The sequence below is a fragment of the Dendrobates tinctorius genome, unplaced genomic scaffold (assembly GCF_039654945.1).
Source record: "Dendrobates tinctorius isolate UK_male_01 unplaced genomic scaffold, ASM3965494v1 ptg000491l, whole genome shotgun sequence".
NCBI classification, from domain to species: domain Eukaryota; kingdom Metazoa; phylum Chordata; class Amphibia; order Anura; family Dendrobatidae; genus Dendrobates; species Dendrobates tinctorius.
The window spans coordinates 687,910-706,741 of record NW_027362152.1 but is presented as its reverse complement, the minus strand read 5'-3'; the positions used below and the strand labels follow the sequence as shown (position 1 = coordinate 706,741).

Below are 18,832 nucleotides of genomic sequence, written 5' to 3'. Positions count from 1 at the left end.
GAGACCCAACGAGAGTGACGAGATTACAGGTACCTACTCATTAGTAATCAACATTTCCTCTAGAGCACTGGGTATCTCTGAATACCATGTACTTCAAAAAGGACTTTCTTTTTGTCCTACTTATAGATGTCGCACATTTGATCTCGAAATGGATTTACAACGTTTTTTTCGCTCTTTAAGATTAAAAGTACACTTCTCTAAGGTCCCCTCTCCAGTAATAATAATAATCTTTATTTATATAGCACCTACATATTCCGCAGCGCTTTACAGTTTAACAGTTTCAAAACACAAGTCATAAGTAACAAGTAACAACACCAGTACCGTCTAACCCACCGAATAACGAACAGCCTAAATTATTGTCATCTCAGAGCCTAGGCCTACGCACCAAAAGCCACTTTCGGCCGCCTCAAGCGTCACACGCTGTTGAAACATTCATAGAGTTCGTACAGGACTCTTTTCAGTCACTAAGAACCAACATTGATAAAAGCAAACTATACTACCCACCTAACTTATCCACTACTGAACGCCAAGCTCTGCTGTTATGAACGGGTAGCCAAGGAGGAAATAAAAAACAATACAAGCTAAGTCTCAGAAAACCAAAGAGGTTGGTAACTATACAGACTGCAGACCCCTGATCCTAACCACACAACTAGCAGCAGTTGTGGAGCGTTCCTACGATGGTCCTAGAAGCCTCGTCACAACTGGAGAACTAAATAAGCCTAAAGCAGGAAAAGGGGAAAACTAACTGCCCCAGTGCAGACCCCAAAGGAGAGACAGCCCCCCACATATATTGATGGTGAAAAAAGATGAACACACAAAGGAAGGAAAATAGGCTGAGCAAACGATGGGGCCCGACTAACTAGAAAGGACAGGAAAGGAAAGACACTGTCTGCAGTCTGCCAAAAAACCCCTACAAAATGTCCAACACAACTGATAGCAAAATTAACCCTGAAGTCACTAGACTTCTCCCACTATATCAGCACTCTGAAATATTCTGAGACAGAGCAAAAAGAGGCCAATCTAATAAGGCCGGTTTCATATTTGCGTTTCAGGGCGCAGCGACGACCTGCACACGGCTGCCGCTAAGCACCGCCCCCTACCGCGCCTCCGTCCTTTTGACGGTGCGCCGAGCGCAACCAAATTGCAACAGGTTGCGTTTGGCACTGGTCGGCGCACCGTCAAAAGGACGCAGGCGCCGCCAAAACACATACTGCACACGGCCTGCGTCCTCAGTGATAAAGATAGGGGACAAATGACGCATGCAGCGTCATGCGCCCGGAGGCGGAGCTACCGGCGGAGGCACGGCAGGGGGCGGGGCTTAGCGGCAGCCGTGCGCAGGCCGTCGCTGCGCCCTGAAACGCAAATGTGAAACCGGCCTAAGGGACCAAAAAAAGGTAATTTGGCAAATAAGAGTGGAAATTCAGCATAGCCCAGCTGGGCTGGCTGACCACACAAAAAACTGAAAAGACCAACAAGAGCAAGTGTGAACATTAGCAAAAACAAACTTATCTTGAGAAGACTGGAACAGAGCTGAGTCCTAGACCTGAGAAGCAGACTGAATCACCAGCACCTGGATAGGGCGTCGGCTGTCTTATATCCAGTCTGATACTCCAGAGATCCAATCATTATCTTCCTCACCAGGTGGCTGATCACTACCACTCAAACCAACATCACTACCTCCTGTCACCACCAGAGGGAGAACGGAAGGGGAACTCTCAACTGGTGGAGCAGAAAATGAGCTCATAACACTCTGCAATCCCTACAGGATGATAAGAATTTAATTATCAAGTCAGCTGATAAAGGTGGCGCTATTGTAGTAATGAATAAGTCTGATTACCTCGCCGAGATATTACGCCAACTTAATGATAACACTATCTACCAGCCACTTACCAAAGACCCCACAAGCTCCATAAGAACTAGGATTTCTGAGCTATTTAGCAAATTTTCTACCTTAGGGGTCCTCGACACTAAGACATGTGAATTTCTAAACAACGTTAACCCAGTGATACCTGTCTTCTATACTCTACCAAAAATTCACAAAAACTTACAACATCCTCCTGGTAGACCGATAGTCGCCTCAAGTGATTCTACCCTTTCCTTCATTGCCATCTTCCTCGAAAAAATTCTGACCCCATTAATTCGTGAATCCAAATCCTTTATATTGGACACAGGATTTTTTCTCAACGTTCTAAGGGACTTGGGTACCATCCCGTCACATGCAATTCTGGTATCACTAGATGTGAAAGACCTTTACACATCGATTCCACACATTGAAGGCATTAACTCAGTCCATCGTTTACTCACTAATTCAAACATGGATCCTGACCAAATTAATCTTTGTATTGAATTACTAACACTTGTCCTTACCACTAATCACTTTTTATTTCAGGACACCTTTTACCTACAGATCCGTGGTACCGCGATGGGCTCTAACGTAGCACCCACGTATGCAAATTGCGATATGTCAGTCTTTGAGGAAAGTACCATCTATAAAAACGACCTATTCATCTGTCATGTCCTTCTGTGGAGACGTTATATTGATGATGTCTTTTGCATATGGGGCACGTTGGAGTCCCTTCATTCATTTTTCAATATACTCAATTCCTCTTGGCCGGGTATTACATTCACCATATCTCATGACACACATAAGATGAAATTTTTGGACACCCTGATTATTTAGGATTCTAACGGTATATTGTCTTCTGATCTCTGATGTTTACACCAAATCTACTGACTGCAACAGTTTGTTACACTATCAGAGTTTACACCCTCCCTCTACAAAAAACGGTAATTAGACCTACCGGTAATTGTGTTTCCAGGAATCCATCCTGACAGCACACCTGGAGGACGTCCTTCTCATCCGTAGTGGGACAGGAAACCACGAGAGTTTAAAAGGACCCTCCCCCTACCATCCCACAGTGATTTCTCAAAGTAACACCTCTGGATGGATTCAGACAAAAAAGAAATTTTATTCAAATCAACATTTTCCATACACATGTTACATCACAATTGCATGGCCATGTTTGTCAGGAGGGAACTAATAGTGCTGTCAGGATGGATTCCTGGAAACACAATTACCGGTAGGTCTAATTACTGTTTTCCAGGTCACCACCTGACAGCACACCTGGAGTAGTACCAAAGAATATTGGTCCTAGGGTGGGACTACCGCGTGGAGTACCTTTCTCCCAAATGCCAATTGTGCGGAGGCCACGTCTAACTTATAGTGTTTAGAAAACGTACTGAGACTGGCCCAAGATGCGGCTCTGCAGATCTGTTCTGCCGAGGCTCCGCCCCTCTCTGCCCACGATGAGGCCATGGCCCTAGTTGAGTGGGCTCCAAGGCTCCCCGGGGGGCTCTGACCCTGTACTCTATACGTTGTGCTAATAATGGATTTAATCCACCTTGCTATTGTGGATTTCGATGCCTTTTTCCCCTTGTTAGGGCCTCTGAACTGGACAAAGAGATTACTATCCTGCCTCCAAGGCCTGGTTGCGTCCAGGTATCTGAGCACTGTTTCCCTAACATCCAGGTTATGGTAAGCTTCCTCCTTGCTATTTTTAGGAAACTGACAAAATGAGGGGAGCACTACCTCCTGATTCATGTTCGAATCTGAGATCACCTTGGGGAGAAAAGCCGGGTCGAGTTTCAGGACTAACCGGTCGTCGAATATTTGTAAGTATGGATCCTGAATTGATAGGGCCTGGAGTTCCCCTAGTCTTTTGGCTGACGTAACAGCCACTAAGAACGCTGTCTTCAGAGAGAGGTTACCGATAGATATTTCTACCCCTAGCTGGTATGGCTGTCTACATAGCGCGTTAAGCACTAGATTAAGGTCCCAAGGAGGGACGGTCCTTCTAATCAAGGGCTTAAGTCTCTGCACAGCCCTTGAAAACCGGGTTATCCAGGGGTGAGATGATAGGGTTGTGTCACAGAACACGCTTAAGGCCGCAATCTGCACTCTCAGGGTGCTGGGTCTGAGGCCCTTTTTGAACCCTGCCTGTAGGAAGTCAAGGATCTTCGGGATGTGGGGTTGGTCAGTTTCGACTGTCGCCTCTCCACAGAAGCTGCAAAATTTTTTCCAAATTTTGTTATATATTGCTGCTGTTACGGGCTTCCTACTTGCTTGTAGAGTGGATATAACTTCATCCGATAGACCCTTTGTTCTTAGGACCTGCCGCTCAGGATCCAGGCTGATAGCTTGTGGGCTTCTGGCCTTTTGTGGAAGACCGGACCCTGGTGAAGAAGGTCTTCTTTTCTGGCAGAAGAATGGGATCTTCCCGTGATGTCTTCCTGAGTAGAGGAAACCAGCTTCTTCTTGGCCAATAGGGAACCACCAATATGACCCTGGCTCTGTCCTCGTAGATCTTCCTGAGAACCCTTGGGATGAGAGCTAGAGGCGGGAAGGCGTACAGTAGGCCCGTGTTCCACGGCTGTGACAGAGCGTCTATCCCTGTCGGGTTTCCTGCCGGGTTTAGGGAGTAAAAGGCTCTGACCTTTGTATTCTCCTTGTCCGCAAACAGGTCTATTTCTGGTTGTCCCCAGCGATCGCACAGGCTGCTGAATACGTCTTCGTTGAGCTCCCAGTCCATTGTGGTTATTCTTCTTCTGCTGAGAAAGTCCGCAACCTGGTTGCTGGTGCCCTCCAGATGTACTGCTGAGATTGAGAGGACCTCTCTTTCCGCCCATCTGAAGATCTGGTCTGCTAAGCCCTGTAGCGCCGGGTGCTTTGGTCCGCCCTGATGGCGGAGAAAGGCTACTGTTGTGGTAAAAAAAAATTTTTTTTTCTTTCTTTTTTTCCTCCCTTCTTTTTTTGATCTTTTTTGTCATTACATTCTTTTTGTGTGTTGGTCTCCATCCTTTGCACAGTAGATTTAAATTTGGTTTTGTTCATGCTAAATGAATGGGTATGTTTTTCACCTAATTGGTTCACCTGTTTTCTTGATGTGTTTAAATATTTGTTTGGAGACCTTTCTTACGCATTCCATGATTAAGCCCTCTTAGGGTGAAACGCGTAGGAAATTGCTCCCCTCCATACGCCTCTTTATGTCGTTTTTACCTGATGGTATGAAGATTTTATATTCTCAATAAAGCAATTATTATTTTATCTCCTGGAGACGCTGGAAAAATCCTTCTTTATGTTATGCATGCACTATACACCCGGGTCAGGGTGTTTCCGTGCGTCGGAGGTGTGATCAGGAGTGAAGAGGAGTGAGCTGAATACTTCTTGTTTGTGTACTGTTGTGGTATTGTCTGAGAATATATTGACGTGCCTGTTCTTCACCCGAGGCCAGGCGACGAGTAGTACCTTCCAGACCGCTTTTAGCTCTCTGAAGTTGGAGGACCTGTTGCTGTCCTCTCGACTCCATCGCCCCTGATAATACTCCCCTCCGATGTGTCCCCCCCAGCCGTACAGACTTGCGTCCGTGGTTACTACGATCTCTGGGGACTGAATCCATGAGACACCGGTTTTTAGGTTTCTCAGGACGGTCCACCACAGTAGCGACCTTCTGACCTGGGGGATTAACTGGATTTTCTTGTCCAGTGAGTCCTGCCTTCTGTCCCAGGACGCTAGGACTGCCCGTTGTAGTTTGCGGGAGTGGAATTGACTCCATCTGACACAGGAGATACACGAAGTCATCAGTCCCAGAATCCTCATTGCATCTCTGATCGACACTCGGTTCTTTGAGAATTGGCGGATCTTCTTTGGTATGTTGGTCTGCTTTTCTTCTGGAAGATAGGACATTCTTCTTTCCGAATACAGCATGACCCCTAAAAATTTTATTCTGGGCTTGGGTATAAGATCTGATTTCGACCAATTTATTATCCAACCCAAGTGTGGCGATCGAGGACTGACAGTCGACTCTGAGCTGGGCTGCTGAATCTGCTATGATCAAGAAGTCGTCTAAGTACGGGACCACCGTGATGTTTTGGGCTCTTAGATAGGCCACAACCTCTACCATTACCTTCGTGAAAACTCTTGGGGCTGATGCTAGGCCGAAAGGGAGACAGCGAAACTGGTAGTGGTGAACCCTGCCCTCCTTTTCGACCGCAAACCTGAGATATTTTTGGTGGTCTGGGTGGATGGGGACGTGGTAATATACGCTTTTTAGATCTAATGTGCACATTACCACCGCTTCTCCCAGGAGTGGAATCGTGGATCTTATTGATTCCATCTTGAAGCGTTTGTTCGATAGCCACTTGTTTAATGGCTTGAGATTTATTATGGTCCTGGTCTCCCCCGACGGTTTTTTTTTATCGCGAAGAGGCTCGAGTAGTGTCCCCTTCCCTCTTCTTGCGTGGGAACTGGTATGATTGCCTCCATTTCTAGGAGGTCCTGGATATCTAACCACATGGGGGAGGCCGGAGAGAGTCGAGAGCTGGTCACTAGTAACCTGTTTGAGGGTAGGGAGCTGAATTCTATCCTGTATCCTTGAGAAAACTTGCAGTACCCAGGGGCTGGTGGTAACCTCCCGCCATTCTTCCCTGAACCTGAGCAGTCGCCCCCCTACACTGGTGGCGTCATTTCTTCCGGGAGCTAGACCCTGGGCCAGAGAAGATGGTATCTCTGCTCCTATTTCTACCCTCACTCCCTTTGGGGTAGCTGCATCGACATGACTTCCCCTTCCCTCTGTAGTCCGTTCTCTGATTGTAACGGGGTCTACGAAAGGGCTGATACCTCTTACGTTTCTCTTCAGGGAACCCCTTTTTTCGTCTGACGCCTTCTCTAAGATATCATCAAGCACAGGTCCGAAGACTCTACCCCCTGAGAAGGGAATTGAGCACAGTTTATTCTTTGACTGCATGTCACCCGACCAACTTTTAAGCCAGATAGCTCTTCCGGCTGTGTTGGACAATGATTGGGTTCTGGCCGTAAATCTAACGGACTCTGCTGAGGCGTCAGCCAAAAACCCCGTGGCTAGTTTTAGTAAGGGAAGGGATTTTAGAATAGTTTCCCTCGGAGTTCTATCTGACAGATGCTCCTCTAAATCATCTATTCATAGATGCATGGAGCGTGCCACTGATGTCGCGGCTATATTTGTTTTTATGACTGCCGCTGAACTCTCCCAGGCCCTCTTCAAGAGCCCGTCTGCCTTCAGATCTAGGGGCTCCTTTAAGCTTGAAGAGTCTTCGAACGGAATTGCTGTCTTTTTTGATACCCTTGCTACTGGGATATCGATTTTAGGGACCTCTTCCCAGACCTTGACCTCTTCTGGGTCAAACGGCAGGCGAAGCCTGAAGTCTCGGGGGATACTCAATTTTTTCTCTGCTTCCTCCCATTCATCCAATATCATGGCCCGTATATGGGTATTTACTGGGAAGACCATTGAGGTCTGGGAGCGCAGACCCCCGAACATCTCATCCTGTATTGAGAGGGTAGTCGGGGGTTCCTTAACCTGCGTAGTCTGCCGGACTGCCCCCAATAGCTCATCCGTATTGCCGGACGCAAAGAGATACTTTCTTCCTCTTTCTGGGTGCTCCCTGATCTCCTCCTCCTCCTCTGCGTCTGATTCGGACAGGATGTCCTCAGAAGACATGCCCGTCTCCCTCTGCCTCTTTCTGGATGCCTGAGGGTTCATCTGCGGGGCTTGGGACATGGCTCCGGACACCGAAGCTTGTACTTCCTCTCTAATTATTGCCCTCATGTTAGACATGAGCGTAGCCTGTTCTTCCCCCATTATGCGCTTTGTACATGCGTCGCAGAGGGTTTTCTGCCATGTGTCCTTTAGCTTCTTAGAGCAGACAGGACACTTCTTATCTTTCTTCTTCCTTTCTGAGGTGGAGGTTCCCCCCTGGAACACATAAAGTACGTGTTCTGTGGGGTCTGTCTTACTGGGGCCCTGCCATGACCTCATATGAGGCTACTCACATGACCCTGGCTTTTCGTTCCTGTCTCCGTCTTCGCCTGGTCCTCCATCATCGATGGATAAGGTTTCCTGTGGCTGTCTGCCTGTGGAGACATCAAACCGTGTAAGTGGCCGGGAGGTGGTGTCCGGTCCATACACCGCAGGGCCCTGCATACCGCTGTTGCGTCTTCTGTCCTGCCACGCTGCAGATCCGCTCCACTGCTCACAGTCTGCCCCGTCTCAGCGATGCCGACACTTCCTGAATGAAGGGCGGCACCTTTAATGACACGACCGGAAGTGACGTCCGGGCCCGGTGACACGACCGGAAGTGACGTTCGGGCACGGTGACATGACCGGAAGTGACGTCCGGGCCCGGTGATTATACTGTGTGTGGTGGGATGGTGATACTGTGAGGAGATTATACTGTGTGTGGGGGGATGGTGACACTGTGAGAAGATTATACTGTGTGTGGTGGGATGGTGGTACTGTGAGAAGATTATACTGTGTGTGGGGAGATGGTGATACTGTGAGGAGATTATACTGTGTGTGGTGGGATGGTGGTACTGTGAGAAGATTATACTGTGTGTGGGGGGATGGTGATACTGTGAGAAGATTATACTGTGTGTGGGGGATGGTGATACTGTGAGAAGATTATACTGTGTGTGGGGGATGGAGATACTGTGAGATTATACTGTGTGTGGTGGGATGGTGACACTGTGACAAGATTATACTGTGTGTGGGGGGATCGTGATACTGTGAGATTATACTGTGTGTGGTGGGATGGTGATACTGTGAGAAGATTATACTGTGTGTGGTGAGATGGTGATACTGTGAGAAGATTATACTGTGTGTGGTGGGATGGTGATACTGTGAGATTATACTGTGTGTGGTGGGATGGTGATACTGTGAGAAGATTATACTGTGTGTGGGGGATGGTGATACTGTGAGAAGGTTATACTGTGTGTGGTGGGATGGTGATACTGTGAGAAGATTATACTGTGTGTGGTGGGATGGTGATACTGTGAGAAGACTATACTGTGTGTGGTGGGATGGTGATACTGTGAGAAGATTATACTGTGTGTGGTGGGATGGTGATACTGTGAGAAGATTATACTGTGTGTGGTGGGATGGTGATACTGTGAGAAGATTATACTGTGTGTGGGGGGATGGTGATACTGTGAGAAGATTATACTGTGTGTGGTGGGATGGTGATACTGTGAGAAGATTATACTGGGTGTGGTGGGATGGTGATACTGTGAGATTATACTGTGTGTGGTGGGATGGTGATACTGTGAGAAGATTATACTGTGTGTGGTGGGATGGTGATACTGTGAGAAGATTATACTGTGTGTGGTGGGATGGTGATACTGTGAGAAGATTATACTGTGTGTGGGGGGATGGAGATACTGTGAGAAGATTATACTGTGTATGGTGGGATGGTGACACTGTAAGAAGATTATACTATGTGTGGGGGGATGGTGATACTGTGAGATTATACTGTGTGTGGTGGGATGGTGATACTGTGAGAAGATTATACTGTGTGTGGTGGGATGGTGATACTGTGAGAAGATTACACTGTGTGTGGTGGGATGGTGGTACTGTGAGAAGATTATACTGTGTGTGGGGGGATGGTGATACTGTGAGAAGATTATACTGTGTGGTGGGATGTGATACTGTGAGAAGATTATACTGTGTGTGGTGGGATGGTGATACTGTGAGAAGATTATACTGTGTGGTGGGATGGTGATACTGTGAGATTATACTGTGTGTGGTGGGATGGTGGTACTGTGAGAAGATTATACTGTGTGTGGTGGGATGGTGATACTGTGAGAAGATTATACTGTGTGTGGTGAGATGGTGATACTGTGAGAAGATTATACTGTGTGTGGTGGGATGGTGATACTGTGAGAAGATTATACTGTGTGTGGTGGGATGGTGACACTGTGAGAAGATTATACTGTGTGTGGGGGGATGGTGATACTCTGAGAAGATTATACTGTGTGTGGTGGGATGGTGATACTGTGAGAAGATTATACTGTGTGTGGGGGGATGGTGATACTGTGAGAAGATTATACTGTGTGTGGGGGGGATGGTGATACTGTGAGAAGATTATACTCTGTGTGGTGGGATGGTGACACTGTAAGAAGATTATACTGTGTGTGGGGGGATGGTGATACTGTGAGAAGATTATACTGTGTGTGGTGGGATGGTGATACTGTGAGAAGATTATACTGTGTGTGGGGGGATGGTGATACTGTGAGAAGATTATACTGTGTGTGGTGGGATGGTGATACTGTGAGAAGATTATACTGTGTGTGGTGGGATGGTGATACTGTGAGAAGATTATACTGTGTGTGGGGGGATGGTGATACTGTGAGAAGATTATACTGTGTGTGGGGGGATGGTGATACTGTGAGAAGATTATACTGTGTGTGGTGGGATGGTGATACTGTGAGAAGATTATACTGTGTGTGGGGGGATGGTGATACTGTGAGAAGATTATACTGTGTGTGGTGGGATGGTGATACTGTGAGAAGATTATACTGGGTGTGGTGGGATGGTGATACTGTGAGATTATACAGTGTGTGGTGGGATGGTGATACTGTGAGAAGATTATACTGTGTGTGGTGGGATGGTGATACTGTGAGAAGATTATACTGTGTGTGGTGGGATGGTGATACTGTGAGAAGATTATACTGTGTGTGGGGGGATGGAGATACTGTGAGAAGATTATACTGTGTATGGTGGGATGGTGACACTGTAAGAAGATTATACTATGTGTGGGGGGATAGTGATACTGTGAGATTATACTGTGTGTGGTGGGATGGTGATACTGTGAGAAGATTATACTGTGTGTGGTGGGATGGTGATACTGTGAGAAGATTACACTGTGTGTGGTGGGATGGTGGTACTGTGAGAAGATTATACTGTGTGTGGGGGGATGGTGATACTGTGAGAAGATTATACTGTGTGTGGTGGGATGTGATACTGTGAGAAGATTATACTGTGTGTGGTGGGATGGTGATACTGTGAGAAGATTATACTGTGTGGTGGGATGGTGATACTGTGAGATTATACTGTGTGTGGTGGGATGGTGGTACTGTGAGAAGATTATACTGTGTGTGGTGGGATGGTGATACTGTGAGAAGATTATACTGTGTGTGGTGGGATGGTGATACTGTGAGAAGATTACACTGTGTGTGGTGGGATGGTGGTACTGTGAGAAGATTATACTGTGTGTGGGGGGATGGTGATACTGTGAGAAGATTATACTGTGTGTGGTGGGATGTGATACTGTGAGAAGATTATACTGTGTGTGGTGGGATGGTGATACTGTGAGAAGATTATACTGTGTGGTGGGATGGTGATACTGTGAGATTATACTGTGTGTGGTGGGATGGTGGTACTGTGAGAAGATTATACTGTGTGTGGTGGGATGGTGATACTGTGAGAAGATTATACTGTGTGTGGTGAGATGGTGATACTGTGAGAAGATTATACTGTGTGTGGTGGGATGGTGATACTGTGAGAAGATTATACTGTGTGTGGTGGGATGGTGACACTGTGAGATTATACTGTGTGTGGTGGGATGGTGACACTGTAAGAAGATTATACTGTGTGTGGGGGGATGGTGGTAGTGTGAGAAGATTATACTGTGTGTGGTGGGATGGTGATACTGTGAGAAGATTATACTGTGTGTGGGGGGATGGTGATACTGTGAGAAGATTATACTGTGTGTGGGGGGATGGTGATACTGTGAGAAGATTATACTGTGTGTGGTGGGATGGTGGTACTGTGAGAAGATTATACTGTGTGTGGTGGGATGGTGGTACTGTGAGAAGATTATACTGTGTGTGGTGGGATGGTGATACTGTGAGAAGATTATACTGTGTGTGGGGGGATGGTGATACTGTGAGAAGATTATACTGTGTGTGGGGGGATGGTGATACTGTGAGAAGATTATACTGTGTATGGTGGGATGGTGGTACTGTGAGAAGATTATACTGTGTGTGGTGGGATGGTGATACTGTGAGAAGATTATACTGTGTGTGGGGGGATGGTGATACTGTGAGAAGATTATACTGTGTGTGGTGGGATGGTGATACTGTGAGAAGATTATACTGTGTGTGGTGGGATGGTGATACTGTGAGAAGATTATACTGTGTGTGGTGGGATGGTGATACTGTGAGAAGATTGTACTGTGTGTGGTGGGATGGTGGTACTGTGAGAAGATTATACTGTGTGTGGTGGGAAGGTGATACTGTGAGAAGATTATACTGTGTGTGGTGGGATGGTGATACTGTGAGAAGATTATACTGTGTGTGGTGGGATGGTGATACTGTGAGAAGATTATACTGTGTGTGGTGGGATGGTGATACTGTGAGATTATTCGGTGTGTGGTGGGATGAAAATACTGTGAGACGATTATACTGTGTGTGGGGGGATGGTGATACTGTGAGAAGATTATACTGTGTGTGGTGGGATGGTGATACTGTGAGAAGATTATACTGTGTATGGGGGGATGGTGATACTGTGAGAAGATTATACTGTGTGTGGTGGGATGGTGATACTGTGAGAAGATTATACTGTGTGTGGTGGGATGGTGATACTGTGAGAAGATTATTCTGTGTGTGGTGGGATGGAGATACTGTGAGACGATTATACTGTGTGTGGGGAGATGGTGATACTGTGAGAAGATTATACTGTGTGTGGTGGGATGGTGATAGTGTGAGAAGATTATACTGTGTGTGGTGGGATGGTGGTACTGTGAGAAGATTATACTGTGTGTGGGGGGATGGTGATACTGTGAGATTATACTGTGTGTGGTGGGATGGTGATACTGTGAGAAGATTATACTGTGTGTGGTGGGATGGTGATACTGTGAGAAGATTATACTGTGTGTGGTGGGATGGTGATACTGTGAGAAGATTATACTGTGTGTGGGGGGATGGAGATACTGTGAGAAGATTATACTGTGTATGGTGGGATGGTGACACTGTAAGAAGATTATACTATGTGTGGGGGGATAGTGATACTGTGAGATTATACTGTGTGTGGTGGGATGGTGATACTGTGAGAAGATTATACTGTGTGTGGTGGGATGGTGATACTGTGAGAAGATTACACTGTGTGTGGTGGGATGGTGGTACTGTGAGAAGATTATACTGTGTGTGGGGGGATGGTGATACTGTGAGAAGATTATACTGTGTGTGGTGGGATGTGATACTGTGAGAAGATTATACTGTGTGTGGTGGGATGGTGATACTGTGAGAAGATTATACTGTGTGGTGGGATGGTGATACTGTGAGATTATACTGTGTGTGGTGGGATGGTGGTACTGTGAGAAGATTATACTGTGTGTGGTGGGATGGTGATACTGTGAGAAGATTATACTGTGTGTGGTGGGATGGTGATACTGTGAGAAGATTACACTGTGTGTGGTGGGATGGTGGTACTGTGAGAAGATTATACTGTGTGTGGGGGGATGGTGATACTGTGAGAAGATTATACTGTGTGTGGTGGGATGTGATACTGTGAGAAGATTATACTGTGTGTGGTGGGATGGTGATACTGTGAGAAGATTATACTGTGTGGTGGGATGGTGATACTGTGAGATTATACTGTGTGTGGTGGGATGGTGGTACTGTGAGAAGATTATACTGTGTGTGGTGGGATGGTGATACTGTGAGAAGATTATACTGTGTGTGGTGAGATGGTGATACTGTGAGAAGATTATACTGTGTGTGGTGGGATGGTGATACTGTGAGAAGATTATACTGTGTGTGGTGGGATGGTGACACTGTGAGATTATACTGTGTGTGGTGGGATGGTGACACTGTAAGAAGATTATACTGTGTGTGGGGGGATGGTGGTAGTGTGAGAAGATTATACTGTGTGTGGTGGGATGGTGATACTGTGAGAAGATTATACTGTGTGTGGGGGGATGGTGATACTGTGAGAAGATTATACTGTGTGTGGGGGGATGGTGATACTGTGAGAAGATTATACTGTGTGTGGTGGGATGGTGGTACTGTGAGAAGATTATACTGTGTGTGGTGGGATGGTGGTACTGTGAGAAGATTATACTGTGTGTGGTGGGATGGTGATACTGTGAGAAGATTATACTGTGTGTGGGGGGATGGTGATACTGTGAGAAGATTATACTGTGTGTGGGGGGATGGTGATACTGTGAGAAGATTATACTGTGTATGGTGGGATGGTGGTACTGTGAGAAGATTATACTGTGTGTGGTGGGATGGTGATACTGTGAGAAGATTATACTGTGTGTGGGGGGATGGTGATACTGTGAGAAGATTATACTGTGTGTGGTGGGATGGTGATACTGTGAGAAGATTATACTGTGTGTGGTGGGATGGTGATACTGTGAGAAGATTATACTGTGTGTGGTGGGATGGTGATACTGTGAGAAGATTGTACTGTGTGTGGTGGGATGGTGGTACTGTGAGAAGATTATACTGTGTGTGGTGGGATGGTGATACTGTGAGAAGATTATACTGTGTGTGGTGGGATGGTGATACTGTGAGAAGATTATACTGTGTGTGGTGGGATGGTGATACTGTGAGAAGATTATACTGTGTGTGGTGGGATGGTGATACTGTGAGATTATTCGGTGTGTGGTGGGATGAAAATACTGTGAGACGATTATACTGTGTGTGGGGGGATGGTGATACTGTGAGAAGATTATACTGTGTGTGGTGGGATGGTGATACTGTGAGAAGATTATACTGTGTATGGGGGGATGGTGATACTGTGAGAAGATTATACTGTGTGTGGTGGGATGGTGATACTGTGAGAAGATTATACTGTGTGTGGTGGGATGGTGATACTGTGAGAAGATTATTCTGTGTGTGGTGGGATGGAGATACTGTGAGACGATTATACTGTGTGTGGGGAGATGGTGATACTGTGAGAAGATTATACTGTGTGTGGTGGGATGGTGATAGTGTGAGAAGATTATACTGTGTGTGGTGGGATGGTGGTACTGTGAGAAGATTATACTGTGTGTGGGGGGATGGTGATACTGTGAGATTATACTGTGTGTGGTGGGATGGTGATACTGTGAGAAGATTATACTGTGTGTGGTGGGATGGTGATACTGTGAGAAGATTACACTGTGTGTGGTGGGATGGTGATAGTGTGAGAAGATTATACTGTGTATGGTGGGATGGTGACACTGTAAGAAGATTATACTATGTGTGGGGGGATGGTGATACTGTGAGATTATACTGTGTGTGGTGGGATGGTGATACTGTGAGAAGATTATACTGTGTGTGGTGGGATGGTGATACTGTGAGAAGATTACACTGTGTGTGGTGGGATGGTGGTACTGTGAGAAGATTATACTGTGTGTGGGGGGATGGTGATACTGTGAGAAGATTATACTGTGTGTGGTGGGATGTGATACTGTGAGAAGATTATACTGTGTGTGGTGGGATGGTGATACTGTGAGAAGATTATACTGTGTGGTGGGATGGTGATACTGTGAGATTATACTGTGTGTGGTGGGATGGTGGTACTGTGAGAAGATTATACTGTGTGTGGTGGGATGGTGATACTGTGAGAAGATTATACTGTGTGTGGTGAGATGGTGATACTGTGAGAAGATTATACTGTGTGTGGTGGGATGGTGATACTGTGAGAAGATTATACTGTGTGTGGTGGGATGGTGACACTGTGAGAAGATTATACTGTGTGTGGGGGGATGGTGATACTGTGGGAAGATTATACTGTGTGTGGTGGGATGGTGATACTGTGAGAAGATTATACTGTGTGTGGGGGGATGGTGATACTGTGAGAAGATTATACTGTGTGTGGGGGGGATGGTGATACTGTGAGAAGATTATACTGTGTGTGGTGGGATGGTGACACTGTAAGAAGATTATACTGTGTGTGGGGGGATGGTGATACTGTGAGAAGATTATACTGTGTGTGGTGGGATGGTGATACTGTGAGATTATACTGTGTGTGGTGGGATGGTGATACTGTGAGAAGATTATACTGTGTGTGGTGGGATGGTGATACTGTGAGAAGATTATACTGTGTGTGGTGGGATGGTGATACTGTGAGAAGATTATACTGTGTGTGGGGGGATGGAGATACTGTGAGAAGATTATACTGTGTATGGTGGGATGGTGACACTGTAAGAAGATTATACTATGTGTGGGGGGATGGTGATACTGTGAGATTATACTGTGTGTGGTGGGATGGTGATACTGTGAGAAGATTATACTGTGTGTGGTGGGATGGTGATACTGTGAGAAGATTACACTGTGTGTGGTGGGATGGTGGTACTGTGAGAAGATTATACTGTGTGTGGGGGGATGGTGATACTGTGAGAAGATTATACTGTGTGTGGTGGGATGTGATACTGTGAGAAGATTATACTGTGTGTGGTGGGATGGTGATACTGTGAGAAGATTATACTGTGTGGTGGGATGGTGATACTGTGAGATTATACTGTGTGTGGTGGGATGGTGGTACTGTGAGAAGATTATACTGTGTGTGGTGGGATGGTGATACTGTGAGAAGATTATACTGTGTGTGGTGGGATGGTGATACTGTGAGAAGATTACACTGTGTGTGGTGGGATGGTGGTACTGTGAGAAGATTATACTGTGTGTGGGGGGATGGTGATACTGTGAGAAGATTATACTGTGTGTGGTGGGATGTGATACTGTGAGAAGATTATACTGTGTGTGGTGGGATGGTGATACTGTGAGAAGATTATACTGTGTGTGGTGGGATGGTGATACTGTGAGATTATACTGTGTGTGGTGGGATGGTGGTACTGTGAGAAGATTATACTGTGTGTGGTGGGATGGTGATACTGTGAGAAGATTATACTGTGTGTGGTGAGATGGTGATACTGTGAGAAGATTATACTGTGTGTGGTGGGATGGTGATACTGTGAGAAGATTATACTGTGTGTGGTGGGATGGTGACACTGTGAGATTATACTGTGTGTGGTGGGATGGTGACACTGTAAGAAGATTATACTGTGTGTGGGGGGATGGTGGTAGTGTGAGAAGATTATACTGTGTGTGGTGGGATGGTGATACTGTGAGAAGATTATACTGTGTGTGGGGGGATGGTGATACTGTGAGAAGATTATACTGTGTGTGGGGGGATGGTGATACTGTGAGAAGATTATACTGTGTGTGGTGGGATGGTGGTACTGTGAGAAGATTATACTGTGTGTGGTGGGATGGTGGTACTGTGAGAAGATTATACTGTGTGTGGTGGGATGGTGATACTGTGAGAAGATTATACTGTGTGTGGGGGGATGGTGATACTGTGAGAAGATTATACTGTGTGTGGGGGGATGGTGATACTGTGAGAAGATTATACTGTGTATGGTGGGATGGTGGTACTGTGAGAAGATTATACTGTGTGTGGTGGGATGGTGATACTGTGAGAAGATTATACTGTGTGTGGGGGGATGGTGATACTGTGAGAAGATTATACTGTGTGTGGTGGGATGGTGATACTGTGAGAAGATTATACTGTGTGTGGTGGGATGGTGATACTGTGAGAAGATTATACTGTGTGTGGTGGGATGGTGATACTGTGAGAAGATTGTACTGTGTGTGGTGGGATGGTGGTACTGTGAGAAGATTATACTGTGTGTGGTGGGATGGTGATACTGTGAGAAGATTATACTGTGTGTGGTGGGATGGTGATACTGTGAGAAGATTATACTGTGTGTGGTGGGATGGTGATACTGTGGGAAGATTATACTGTGTGTGGTGGGATGGTGATACTGTGAGATTATTCGGTGTGTGGTGGGATGAAAATACTGTGAGACGATTATACTGTGTGTGGGGGGATGATGATACTGTGAGAAGATTATACTGTGTGTGGTGGGATGGTGATACTGTGAGAAGATTATACTGTGTATGGGGGGATGGTGATACTGTGAGAAGATTATACTGTGTGTGGTGGGATGGTGATACTGTGAGAAGATTATACTGTGTGTGGTGGGATGGTGATACTGTGAGAAGATTATTCTGTGTGTGGTGGGATGGAGATACTGTGAGACGATTATACTGTGTGTGGGGAGATGGTGATACTGTGAGAAGATTATACTGTGTGTGGTGGGATGGTGATAGTGTGAGAAGATTATACTGTGTGTGGTGGGATGGTGGTACTGTGAGAAGATTATACTGTGTGTGGGGGGATGGTGATACTGTGAGATTATACTGTGTGTGGTGGGATGGTGATACTGTGAGAAGATTATACTGTGAGTGGTGGGATGGTGATACTGTGAGAAGATTATACTGTGTGTGGTGGGATGGTGGTACTGTGAGAAGATTATACTGTGTGTGGGGGGATGGTGATACTGTGAGAAGATTATACTGTGTGTGGGGGGATGGTGATACTGTGAGATTATACTGTGTGTGGTGGGATGGTGGTACTTTGAGAAGATTATACTGTGTGTGGTGGGATGGTGATACTGTGAGAAGATTATACTGTGTGTGGTGGGATGGTGATACTGTGAGAAGATTATACTGTGTGTGGTGGACGGTGATACTGTGAGAAGATTATACTGTGTGTGGTGGGATGGTGATACTGTGAGAAGATTATACTGTGTGTGGGGGGATGGTGATACTGTGAGAAGATTATACTGTGTGTGGGGGGATGGTGATACTGTGAGATTATACTGTGTGTGGTGGGATGGTGATACTGTGAGAAGATTATTCTGTGTGTGGTGGGATGGAGATACTGTGAGACGATTATACTGTGTGTTGTGGGATGGAGATACTGTGAGAAGATTATACTGTGTGTGGTGGGATGGTGATACTGTGAGAAGATTATACTGTGTGTGGTGGGATGGTGATACTGTGAGAAGATTATACTCTGTGTGGTGGGATGGTGATACTGTGAGATTATACTGTGTGTGGTGGGATGGTGATACTGTGAGAAGATTATACTGTGTATGGTGGACGGTGATACTGTGAGAAGATTAT

General features: G+C 46.0%; 1 protein-coding gene across 1 annotated transcript in view; it reads right to left on the bottom strand.

Annotated features, from left to right (window-relative positions):
• Window positions 1-8,089, bottom strand: part of LOC141078022 (uncharacterized) — a 53,786-nt gene extending 45,697 nt beyond the window's left edge. Inside the window, exons 1-2 of the mRNA XM_073564820.1 lie at window positions 8,021-8,089; window positions 7,868-7,948 (exon numbers count right to left, since the gene is read on the bottom strand). Coding sequence (XP_073420921.1) covers window positions 7,868-7,918 — 51 coding nt within the window. The 5' untranslated portion in view covers window positions 7,919-7,948; window positions 8,021-8,089. The remainder of the gene's footprint in view (window positions 1-7,867; window positions 7,949-8,020) is intronic.
• Between the last annotated feature and the right edge of the window lie 10,743 nt (window positions 8,090-18,832).